Source organism: Nematostella vectensis, chromosome 9 (assembly GCF_932526225.1).
Source record: "Nematostella vectensis chromosome 9, jaNemVect1.1, whole genome shotgun sequence".
In the NCBI taxonomy this organism is placed as follows: Eukaryota; Metazoa; Cnidaria; class Anthozoa; order Actiniaria; family Edwardsiidae; genus Nematostella; species Nematostella vectensis.
The window spans coordinates 11,791,063-11,803,878 of NC_064042.1; the positions used below are offsets into that span (position 1 = coordinate 11,791,063).

The window sequence follows — 12,816 nt, forward strand, 5'->3', positions numbered from 1 at the left end:
ATGCTTATTTGTTGATTGTTGATGTTGGGTCCTGATTGGTTCATCCCTCTTGTCAATGTAGAAGTCGAACTCGGAACATGATCTGGTATGGAGTGTTGGGCGGCAAGGAGATAGTCCAACGGACGTACAAGAACATTGACCAGCGAGTTAAAGTAGAGGCATGTATTCCCCATCCCCTCTACTATAAACACTGTACGCAAGCTTCACATACGCAAGCTGTTTTGATTTGATCATGCAAATTGTTTCGATTCACCCAAGCTGTTTTGTCACGCAATACGTTAATTGTTAGGTATTGCAATACATAAAACAGTGTTTGGCTTGTGCTCTGAAGTGTTGTATGCCGTAGTCATGTGACACGTCAGATTATTTATATAGTGGGTTCCTATGCTTTTTAGTGTGACGGCCATAGGATATCGCTCCCAAGCTTGCAAGGCATTGTGGTTCTCAACATTACCAGGTGAGTTTCTTATTAAATAGCTACAACATCTAACAGAAGTAACAAAAACCACAACAACAAAAGTAATAACAATAATAATAATAATAATAATAATCGATTTTTATAGCGCCACTTCTACTATGAATCCAGTGGCGCTTTACAATATAAAAATTAAGGTAACAATATTTTATATAAAGTATTTAAAACTTAGTAACTTAGACTAAACTAACTAACTGACTAACTAATTAGCAAACTAACTAATTAACTAACTAACTAACTGACTAACTAACTAACTAGCTAGCCTAGACTAACTAACTAACTCATAGCATCTCAAAATACACTTGATATAAGAAATATAGTAAAAACAGCAAACAATTCAATAGAAAGAAAACTTAGTATAGGGGAAAATATATATATATTATATTATATTAATATATAATGCTAGAAATGAAAGGTTCTTTAAAACATGTTAAAAAGCACTTCTGAAAAGATGGGTTTTAACCATTGTCTTGAATTCATTTAAACTGTCGCAATTTTTTATGTTCAGGGGTAAGGAATTCCAGAGCGCAGTGTGTGAAAATGATTTATAGTCATAAGTTTTAAGATTGCACCTAGGCTCTACCAGTAAGGCTTTCTTTTCAGAGCGCAGACTTCTTCGTGGCACATAAGGTGTAAGCAATTCATTTAAATAGGAAGGAGCTAGGCCATTTAAAGATTTGAAAGTTAAAAGTAGTATTTTGAAATTTATTCTTTCGGGAATAGGCAGCCAATGGAGCTCCTGTAAGATAGGGGTTATATATGGTCAAATTTACGTACACCAGTTAGAATGCGTGCAGCAACAACAAAAACGATAACAATAGCGACAAATGTAATGTAATGTTTGGCATTTGTATAGCGCACTTTAACATACGAAATGATCAAATGCGCTTCACATGTGACTGACTTTACTCGTCAGTGGCATTTGTATAGCGCACTCTAACATACAAAATGATCAAATGCGCTTCACATGTGACTGACTTTACCCGTCAGTGTGTAGATACGGACTGCTCCACGCAGTTTACAATCATGAGTGACTTAGTGTGTAAGCATTGTCACTGAAGATGGCACCACAGGCCAGCGTCCCCAGCGGTTCTTTTACGTCCCCCAATACAGGTTAATGATGTGCGATGAAAGACGGGACCTCCGGCTTAACGTCCGAGAAGACGAGGGAGGCACAGTCCCCAATGTAGAGAGCCAGGCTTATTACACCTCTGACCTGGGTTGGAACCCTGGCCCTCTTGCTTGAGAAGCGAAGCCCGTACCACTGAGCTATAACAACAACAACAACAACAACAACAACAACAACAATCTGGACTTCAACAACAAGAGAGTCAGACAACATTATCATTAACGACATTATCATCAACAGTAACAGCATAGTCAACAACGACATCATTGACAACAATATCAACAGCAATACGGCATAAGCAACAACAATGTCATCATCAACAACACTATTATTAACAATATTATTATCATCGGCTATTTTTCAAGTAAAATCCTTATTTCTAAATCAGAGTCAAAGTTTATTGCTCGAATATTTTATATAAGTTCAAAAATTCATCCTCATTAACAGTATCAGTAATAACAGTAACAACAACAGCAGCATCACTGATGTTTTGTTCTTTTGCATCTTCTCCTTTCTAGTTATATGGGCGGGGCTAACTTTTGGGGCGGTGGGCGTGATGACGTAAGTAAAAATTGTCCTGTGGAATTTGAACGCGAATGAACGACTTTGCCATATGGTTGGAGTTTACTTGCAGCCGTTTATCTTTTGCACCTTTTGAACTTTTCGCGCTTGTTGAAGCCATGAGGTAACCGTCATTAACTGTTTTATTGTTTTTCTGCCAGGGATTTACGGATCCATCATTTGATGATAATATTTTGGAGGTCATTGCTGTCCTTGGAGCGAAGCAAATGGTAAGGATATCGTCGTCGTTTTCTTTAAAGAATGTCAATCATCCTGTAACGGCTGTTAGCTTCGGCTTGAAGTTACTAGGCTTCGTCGAGGGAAACTAAACAGTCGTCGGGGTGAGGCGAACCTTACAGGTCGTAAAAAACGCAAAACAGTGAGTTATTGTACAAACGATCGTAAACTGAAATACAATTTACCGAAGTTCTAATTTACCCCCCTTTGAGACCGCAGGGTCAAAGGGATTAATTGACCATTTAATGAGTTTGTTTGATTGACAACTGATCCGCCTTCTATGTGAGGGGTGTGCTTGCTTGCGTTCAGTTCAGTATCAGAGTACAGAGTGTATACTCGCCTTTATCAATAGCCTTTAGCCTTCTTTTCCCACCCACCCACCCGGTGGCAGAGAAGATTTATTTGTCAAGTATATTATGTTACTATGGTTTTTTTATGATGAATAAACTTCTCTCTGGGCCAAACAAACAAATTACAGTGTCAGCCTTGTGTTCCTTATTCTAGTATTCATATTTAATTAGCATGTGTATGGATGATATTAATGGGGAATTAGAAGGGCGCGAGGGTGAAACATACAATCATTTCTAATCGTTTCACGACTAATCAACAAATAAACGAGCATAGAATAACGTATGTAACATAACTTAAATGAGTTATGATATAATCAAGGTTTAGGGCCAAATCGTAGAGCTTAGTGCTCTCTAACCTACGTGGGCGTTCACTCAATCAAAGATCGTCGAGTATTCTACGAGGAATATCATAAATCTAAGCGGAATTATAAAATCATAAATACGTTTTGTACGTTGAACATTGTTCATTGCCCACACATAGCGACTAACCTAGTAATGATAGAAGAGAGTTGAACTCACATATCGTTCCCACTTGTCTATTTCGTCCAAAGATCATCTCGGGTGGAACTTAACGTAGATCTCAATACGACTGGTAAAAAGGGGACGCTAAAAGTCCTTTTATATGTACGTGTGGATGCCAATAGGTCAGATTTCAAGGTAAACAAACTAACCTAAACATTATCGTAACTAACATTGACACTAAGGAGTGACCTATTCGTAATCTAATTAGGAAGAGCTTAATCAAAGTTCATTACACATCCACTCCTTTGTTATTGTTTAACATTGAAACATACAGTGTTTAACATTGAACTTACAGCGGTTCATTCGCAAGGAAGCTTCAAAATAATAACTTGCCAATAAAGTCTGACATCTGTGATCATCATCGTCTTTATCATCATCATTATCTTTTATCATGAACGATCTCCTCTAGAATACTACTAGCTACCACTACCAAAATCGCTGTTGCCACTTTCATTGTTGTCAGTTTAGCAGTAGACGTTGTTAGAAGCTAGCTGAAAGAACTAAAAAACCAGTTAGAAGTTTCGCTATGAAGGCTGGGAAATTAAATCTACTATGGTTAATGATCCATGGGCTACTTAAAGTTATTAGTTTTCCAGTACTTTCTAGCAAGACTGACAAATATTTAATAAGCACAGTATTTGTTTGCTCAGGAAATGTCAAAGGATATCTTCTACTTCCACGTTTGTAGTTATTTTTCCTTTTTGTTATATGGATGGCTGTTATGGGATTTCCGCGCAACTTCGTGTGTGATTTACAATGTTAGTGAAAATAAGTGGACTTTTTTTTGTTAATGTGGTTTTCTTGTCGAACTTTCATTTTCCCGTATTAAAAATGTTTAGACTTTAGAGTATTTCTAATGAAATTCCCGGGGATTTAAAAGGAAAATCTACAAATGTCGGCGTCTCACAAAGCCTCGACTTTTCCATGTCACTGTCAATTTTTTATTCCGCTGACTGAGGTGTCTGGTACGTTCTTGTCAGAAATAAATCACAAGTAATTACGATTTGTTTGTCCATGCGGAAGTGATATTTTCTAGCAATTCGTGGCATCATTATAATCGAGAAACACAATGGAATAAAGCTGGTCTTCGTCTATACTTAGACGAGAAATTTGAATGACTTTTATTCAAAAGGCAAGACATCTGCTTATGCTGCTCCAGAATTAAGGAGACTAAAGAAGGTTTAATCAGGAACAAGTGCGGCATCGAATTGGAATAAAATGGTTTCGAGATAGAAAGGAGAACACAAGAGAAAAGACTTTGTGTCCCACATGGATCAGAATTCAACTATCTATCATATCAGCCTTCATGATGCGTATTTTGACAACCCCAGAGATCGTTTCATTCAGTTTTATCTCATGCTGTTTATCCTCTACTTGATTATTGCGATAACTGCGACATCCTCGAACTTCATCGTCCTCGCCGCCATTATACGAACGCCGTCTCTACATAACCCTGGCTTCACTCTCCTCGCTGGTCTTGCTTTTAGCGATCTTCTCTAGAACAATAGAGAAAAAACTTTGTGTCCCAGATGGATCAGAATTCAACTATCTATCATATCTGCCTTCATGATGCGTATTTTGACAACCCCAGCGATCGTTTCATTCAGTTTTATCTCACGCTGTTTATCCTCTACTTGATTATTGCGATAACTGCGACATCCTCGAACTTCATCGTCCTCGCCGCCATTATACGAACGCCGTCTCTACATAACCCTGGCTTCACTCTCCTCGCTGGTCTTGCTTTTAGCGATCTTCTCTTTGGACTGACAGTTGCCCCTATGCTTTCAACTGTGAACTATTTCTCGTATATTGGGGATTTCCGCTGTGAGTTTTTGCAGCTTGTGACGCTATTCACATATTCACTCGGTGCTATCTCCTTCTCGACCGTCGTCCTGATCAGTTTGGATCGCGTTATCGCGATAAACTATCACCTCCGCTACCCAGATATCGTGACTCTACCAAGAGTTTTCAAGATTCTGCTCTTTGTTTGGGTTTTCTTTCCTCTCATGGCTGTCACCTGGAGGTTGAACCCTGGGGGGATTCGTAAAGGGGCGGAGATGTTTTTCTGTATTTTATGCTCGTGTGGTATTGTATTCGTCGTGGCGGCAAACGTTCGTTTACTACTCGTTGTTAGACGCCATCATCGTGCCATTCAAGTACAAAATGCTTCGCGATTGACTCGAACTGAAAGTCTGGAGAATCGAACTGCGGACACATTACGCTATATGAAATCTTTGGTGACTATCGCCTACATCGCGCTGACTTTTCTTCTCTGTTTCGCGCCTTTTAATACGCTTTTTGTTTTGAATGCTGGTGACAGTTCTACGAACCCCACGCGAAGCATGGCTTATAATGTAGCTACGTTATTTGTGGGAGTTAATTCTACTTTGAATCCTGTGTTGTACTGCTTGAGAATCACTGAACTGCGCCAAGCACTGATTCGCACTGTAGCAGATGTACGCCGGGCACTGGTCTAAGCCCACAGCCTTGGGGTTCAGCACTGTTGTATGTCTGGTTCGCACTTCAAATTAGGAACAAGGTCAACAATGTTGGCGCTGTTTCCACTGTACTTATAATAAGCATCATAGTATTGGCTAAAGATAACAATGTTGACTACACATGATAACACACTATTGTTGGCTACCAATAGTAGTGTTTGCTACACACTGCATTGGCGAAAGGGAATGAATATTCTCTTGTCTTTTGTTCTTTTATGTTTTTTGTTTTCAAATGTATAATATGCAGGTGTTGCCAATATACAAAGAAGCTTTATTGATATAGTACTGTATTACTATAATGTGGCATGTGTGTAAACACCTCTGTGACACGGAAGGGTTTCCACCTGGTGCGTTCACACACGAGATGGGTACCCTTTGTCCAGTCAATTACAGCTAGAAAAAGCCTCAAATGGTGTCAGCGGTATCATCTCGCGGTGAACCTTTGTTGTGATATAAGCTCTGTGTCTGGACAAACACGAAACCATAAATAACTAAATTAACGTTTACAATTCGTAAATACGAATACAATTCTAGTTGAGTTCCCTTGTGTTTTCATAGTTAAGTTATTTTTCCACGTATTTCTGCAACTTATTTCAAGGTTTCAAAGTCCGGCGACCAACCATGATTGTTAAATTCATTTAATCAATGGAAATGTATAATAAGAAACGTAGAAATGTCGTTTTATTTTTATTTTCAACCGTAACTTCGACTTGACAATGCTACGCTCGCTGCCGTGGCCACCTTGGGATAATAACCAATTCGGCAATAATTAAAGAAGTCGATTGACATAAATATTATCAGCCAATTGTTTTTTTACAAAACATACTTCAATGCTTTTTAAAACAAAACGGGAACATCTCTCCTAGGAGTAGTACTTTTCAATTTTCAAAATTCTGCGAACTCGTAATTTCCAACTGCTATACCCACTTTCCGTCGGTTTCCTTCCGTCATTCATTCTAACAGAATTACATTTGGTGCTTTTTTATTGGTCAGCGACTTGCGGAGAAAAGGCGTTATTTGAAATCGGTATTTCAAGTCAGTGTTTTGAATAACGGAATCCAAAAGGTGATTTAGTTGTTTGATACAGTCAGCGAGAATAAATGTTGAAAACCGCCGCGTTCATCAGGAAGCCGTCGTTATAATAGGACGTTTTCTATCTCCTTTTATCACTTGGCCCACCTTTTGTAGTCTGGGATACCTTTGTGTCTGCTTCTATGCTTTTGAGCAGCAAATTTCCTTCAGTTCTTTTTTCACAGCGACTTTAAATTTCTCGCTACGCAATGCGTAGATGTAAGCGTTTATTGCAGAGCTAAAATTCACTAATGCCACAGTCCATAGCTTAACCTTCTCGTTCGCAGGATCTGTCAGATTTGTAGCGCTAAACGGAACATAACATACTACAAAGGTCACCGTTATAATAGCTGTGGTAGTCGAGGCCTTGTGTTCACGCATGAGCCTGGAACCGATAATACTTTTGTTGTAAGCAACCGAGGTAAACTGTGCTTGGATCGCGTTTTTGTGTCTCACGGCGACACGGTACACCCTTACATAGATCATTAACACTGCCAGAATAGTTAGATACTGAATTATCGCCTCAGTGGATTCGTATTTGTCTGTGTTAAACACGAGTCCTTGAATGACTGATATGACACAAAGCAAACAAATGATTACTAAAAGCCTCGTCTTTGTAGCCAAGGCGTTGTAGCGGAAAGGGTAAGTTATTTCTACAAGCCGGTTCACTGCTATGGCAAACAGAAGATTAAAAGAACATTGAACTAGTATACCAAACACATCGTCTTCGAAATCTTGTAATAGGGGACTCTCACTGTCTTTGTAAAGCAGATAAATAAACACAGGTTGTACGACAGAACACACGACCAAGTCGACTAAAGAAAGTGACGCAATGAAGATATTCATGCCTCGCTGGAAGTCCGTGTTTTTGACAACTATCACCAGAACTGCAAGATTTCCCAGAACTCCTACAACCGCGGATAGGCCACTCAAAATCGTCAGTGAAATCACGTGTGCAAGTCCAGTTACCATTTTACCAATCTTTTCTTCGGAAGGACTTGATTTTCCGTGATATTTCTTTCTAAAAGGCCGAAGGATGTTCACAGTTGTCGATGCTGGCGTCCAAGAACCATTGACCTTTCATATACAGAAGCAGCTTTTTATGCCATATTGTATTTCACCGCTTCCAAGTGTGCTGTAAACGTAATTAAAGAAGCTTTCTTGGCATTGTGGATTATTAAATTAAGTATAGTAAAAAAAGGAAATTAATTGGAGCATTTCTCATAGATATTTGATGTTTATAAGCTAATTTAGACACCGGATTTTCGTAATGAAAAGACTCAAACCCCTGCAACTTTACGCCCTTTAGCAATTCCTCTTTAAAAGTTATTTGAAGGGGCACAGAATTGTAGACTGTTTTTGACATAACATAAGAGAATACTATTTCCGAAGACAATTGTTTTCGTAGAATAATTATTAGTCTTGACAAAGTATATGCGGTTTCACGTACCTTTCGCGTTTTGTAGTTTGTGTTTATTTCTTGTTTAAAGGCCGAGAATTCATTGCTTGCACTAAAGTCGCTGTGTTTTTATCTGGCCTAGAACTTGTTTTGAAAAGCTGTGTTTGTTTTTGGCCCTTTTATAGTGCCCATTACCTAAGAAATGTCAGTTGCTGAATTGCTACTCGCTCGCGAATGATTAACATTCATACACAATCAGGCAAAATAATTAGTTTTTGCAGGGAATATGAGAAGGTTTCAATACTTAAAATCGACAAAAAGAACCAAATTAGTTTTTTGGCATCTGTTGAAACCGTCAATTTGAACGGTTGGAAAATCAGCTCAATCGTTTCTGGTGAAAAAAGACGTATACTCAGACAAGAGTAAACATTGAAAACAAATTGTCTAGATTCTATTTTTAAGCTGGAGTTTCAGAATATGTTAACATGTATTTTGCATTCGTTGCTGTGCTAGGCTGGTGTTATTCTGCGCTTGTGTATCTTAGACTATGAATCCTACTCTGGTTTACACTTGATCTTTACCTTAACCTTGACATTTTAAACTAATTCAGACTGCCTTATCAGCATTTCAAGTACAAATGCCAAAAGCACTACTGTTTTGGAACTTTTTCTGTCTACGTAAAAAAGGGTTTATGTTTGAAAAATAATTTTAGATTTTGACGACAGGAAAAACTCTTGCTATAATTATGAAAAAACTAAAAACAAGAAATTCGACAAAAATAGGAGAGTTCTTTTCTTGATACCTATCCCCGTTTAATCTACGTTCCAGAGTTTCTCACATCGAAGCACAACGAAGGCATGACGATCGAATCCCAACTGTCTTGACAATATCTAAAAAAATTACACTGACACAAAACATGCGTTTCATTTGTTTTAAAATTCTCTTTCCTTTTTGCTCTCTTTGCCTGACATTCTCAATTTTCAAACCTGCCTCTGATGTAGTTAGTTAGCTGTCTCCTATACGTCTCCCATAAAGTGCTTCCTATAATATCCATTTAGTCAATAAATTATTTTTTGCAGGGGATGTCAAAAGTGTTTGGAGGAATGCAGCACCACAGAATTGCTCAGGTACGTAGCCAATATCAACTGGGCGTTCACAGGACAGACCAGAAATTTGTTTTATCCGACATTCTGAACAAGCAGTTTTTTTGTTAAAGTTTGTTAAAATTTATTTTAAACCTTGTCAAAAAAAATTCAAGCATCATGCTTTTGTCATTTTGGGGGGTTGCCTGGGTAGTGCGCGCCAAACTGTACTGCTGTGCAAAGTTTAATACCATATTTTTTTAGTGCCGAGTTGTGAAAATTACCATTATGAATGAGCCAGTGCCGGTACAGGTGGACGGAGAAGCCTGGATGCAGCCGCCAGGTTATATTAAGATCATCCACAAGAACCGCGCACAGATGCTCGTCAGAGATAGGGTGGGTTTGACAATTACCATATGTACACACTTGTCAGGGTTATGGTGGGTTTGAAAATTACCATATGTACACACTTGTCAGGGGTAGGGTAGGTTGGACCATGAACATACTCACACATTTGTCAGGGGTAGGGTAGGTTTGACGATGACCATACACACACACTTGTCAGGGGTAGGGTAGGTTAGACGATTACCATTCTAACAACACTTGTCAGGGGTAGGGTGGGTTTGACGATTAACACACTCACACACTTGTCAGGGGTAGGGTGGGTTTGACGAAGACCATACTCACACACTTGTCAGGGGTAGGGTGGGTTTGACGATGACCATACTCACACACTTGTCAGGGGTAGGGTGGGTTTGACGATTAACACACTCACACACTTGTCAGGGGTAGGGTAGGTTTGATTATGACCATACGCAGGGTCAGAGATAGATTAGGAAAACAATAACAATGCCCGGATGATTATTAGTGGTAGGGTACTTGAAAAATTACCTTGAAAGACGCTTGTCTGGCGTAGGGTAGGTCCACTGAAATCCGCAAAGATGGCCGTCAGTGGTAGCGTAGGTTTGACAATAACCACGTGCAGATGCTTGTCAGGGCTAGGGTCGGGAACAAACATTTTCAAGGAAACAACGAGAGCAGTTTTATTTGATTGTGTTATGTTTTAGGCGTTTGAGAGCTCGCTAAAGCTATGGACTGAAATCCAACAGGAGCGCAACGCTCTGACGACAGATGAGGAGATGGAGATACTTAGATTGCTAAGCGTTGCTATGATGCGACTCATAAGAACGTAAGGCGACACCTTTGTCATCATTTACATCAGTCATTAGACACATCAGTCATTAGACACATCAGTCATCAGACACATCAGTCATCAGACACATCAGTCATTAGATACATCAGTCATCAGACACACCAGTCATTAGACACATCAGTCATCAGACGCATCAGTCATCAGACACATCAGTCATTAGACACATCAGTCATTAGACACATCAGTCATTAGACACATCAGCCATCAGACACATCAGTCATCAGACACATCAGTCATTCTACACATCAGCCAACAGACACATCAGTCATCAGACACATCAGTCATTAGACACAATAGTCAATAGTCAGACGCGCCTTCAGATACATAGTCATTCGGCGCTCGTGTAAACATGGTGCTGTTTTGTTTTCTAGCGTAAAAGGCACGTGTGAAGACAACCCTAACTCGGACTTGTACGAATGGGCCACTGCCAGCGCGCACTCGATAGAGAAGATCTTCCCTGAAGGTCGAGCTGTTGAGGTAAGAAGACGCCAAGCATACGATGAGCAAACATCCACGCTCAACACCTAAAAAAATGAGGTGTTTGTATAGCGAAAATTAGCATCGCGTTGCATCGCAAAATATGACTTAAACTCCTCATTATCTAAATAGGACTGTCACTAGATATGGTTTCTACGGGTAACATTCACAACGGTTCTTGTATATATGTTTTTTGATACAGGTCAATGAAGTGCTTTGAGAGATGTAGACTCCAAGCAGTGGCCGCTGTGTCGCTCGTTTCACTTCTCTTCCCAATAACTGGGCTGGAACGATCGACACAGCGGCAACTGATTGGAGTCATGAGAGATTAGACTTCGGCGAAACGTACTTACCATTGTTGAAAGTTAGGTTTTACATAGGTTGTTTGGCTTACAAAGCCATACACAAGCCATTACAAGACCATATCACTAAACTATCGAGTCTATCTCGTGACATCTGGAAATATTATACCTGATTTAAGCGTGTTTTTATTTCTTAGAATATTAACCGCACTCGCTCACTGGATTTCCTGTCAAACGCTCGCTCAATTACGCACGAAGTCATTTGGCTACTTAATGAGAAAGTCTGCCAACCGGTAAGCCTTTGGAATAAGTTCTTTATTCATTAGCATTATATTTCAAGGCTAGATAGAACAATACTTTCACTTACTTTCACTCTAGAATACATTCACTGCGGTTAAGATGCCATCCTTGTGATATATACACCTATTTCAAAAGGTTGTCAGTGCAAATGGAAAATGGCGATTAGCAAATGGCAGTTCTGCGACCGAAAATAACAATGCGTCTCGAAGAATATGATAAATATCAAAACAATTATCCATTTAAGGTTACCAATGCGTGGCTCTGACATTGCTGGACCTTATTTAACATCTTTATAAACGAATAGTTAGTACCCATAAGCCATTTACCATTTGCCATTCGCCATTTGCACTGACAGCCTTTTGTGAAAAAGGTGTGAATATATTTTCATATTTATGAATTTCGCTTGGGACAGTGAACTGCGGGAACACAAAGTTCAGTGTTTCTTCGTTCATGATTTTCACTAGGGTTGAATTTCACCTGGGTGAACGGGCATTCTGCCGTTACTCCATATTTTTGCTTTAAGAATGATATGTTTACTAACAGGATAGAGGTACGTTATCTTACGTAAACTTACTCCCGTGCTTGTTACCATTATAATTTAAGCCGCTGACCGAGGAGCAGGAGTTCCGGATAGCAAGCGCCCTCGCTAGTGTTGAGCCTGAGATGCTGAGGGCGGTAGAAACGTTTGGCATGGAAGACTTTGGAGACGACGAGGTGGGGAGGCTAACATATGATTAACAGGAAGGGAACTAAGGAGTTAGGGGTAGCTAGTACTGCTTGTCCCATTATCTGGTGCTCTCAGAACTGATCGAATAGGCTTTGTCAGATTTGCGTAAATGTGCCTTATAGCGGAATTCGTTGTTGCGCGACCATGCGACTCACGAAATTCTTAAGTCATGTCTGTTAAAAAGTTCGACTGATGGAGTCAAACGGTCCGCATACAAGATTGTTCGCGCCGCACGCTTTTGAAGCTTTAGAATTCTGTACTCCGACTCTTTGTCGCAAGATGACCATAGCATTAAAATAATTAATGCGTTGGTTTAATGGCAGGTACGAACGAATGTTTCTCAAGATAGCAATGCGGGAAGCGAGCTTTTTACATACTTTTTCTATGTGAATGTTAAATGACAACAAACTATCAATTTCAAGGCCCAAGAGATTTGCTTTGTTAACATTATCTAAAATTGTATTTACTTCGAT

At 39.5% G+C, this 12,816-nt stretch overlaps 3 protein-coding genes across 5 annotated transcripts in view; 2 read left to right on the top strand and 1 right to left on the bottom strand.

Annotated features, from left to right (window-relative positions):
- Positions 1 to 12,816, top strand: part of LOC5512380 (diacylglycerol kinase eta) — a 31,258-nt gene that overhangs the window by 15,098 nt on the left and 3,344 nt on the right. For all 3 annotated transcript variants that reach the window (XM_032381772.2, XM_048732215.1, XM_032381773.2), the window contains 10 exons: positions 62 to 158; positions 396 to 457; positions 2,123 to 2,165; positions 2,327 to 2,395; positions 9,322 to 9,369; positions 9,589 to 9,720; positions 10,392 to 10,513; positions 10,909 to 11,014; positions 11,514 to 11,609; positions 12,220 to 12,330. In XM_032381772.2, the coding sequence (XP_032237663.2) occupies positions 62 to 158; positions 396 to 457; positions 2,123 to 2,165; positions 2,327 to 2,395; positions 9,322 to 9,369; positions 9,589 to 9,720; positions 10,392 to 10,513; positions 10,909 to 11,014; positions 11,514 to 11,609; positions 12,220 to 12,330 (886 nt within the window). The remainder of the gene's footprint in view (positions 1 to 61; positions 159 to 395; positions 458 to 2,122; positions 2,166 to 2,326; positions 2,396 to 9,321; positions 9,370 to 9,588; positions 9,721 to 10,391; positions 10,514 to 10,908; positions 11,015 to 11,513; positions 11,610 to 12,219; positions 12,331 to 12,816) is intronic.
- Positions 2,820 to 7,432, top strand: LOC116618262 (histamine H2 receptor-like). The gene has a single exon (XM_032381777.2). It carries the CDS (start codon positions 4,804 to 4,806, stop codon positions 5,749 to 5,751), a length of 948 nt encoding a protein of 315 aa, XP_032237668.2. The 5' UTR covers positions 2,820 to 4,803; the 3' UTR covers positions 5,752 to 7,432.
- Positions 6,447 to 7,976, bottom strand: LOC5512407 (beta-4C adrenergic receptor). Its single transcript, XM_001632658.3, has one exon. It carries the CDS (start codon positions 7,813 to 7,815, stop codon positions 6,985 to 6,987), a length of 831 nt encoding a protein of 276 aa, XP_001632708.1. The 5' UTR covers positions 7,816 to 7,976; the 3' UTR covers positions 6,447 to 6,984.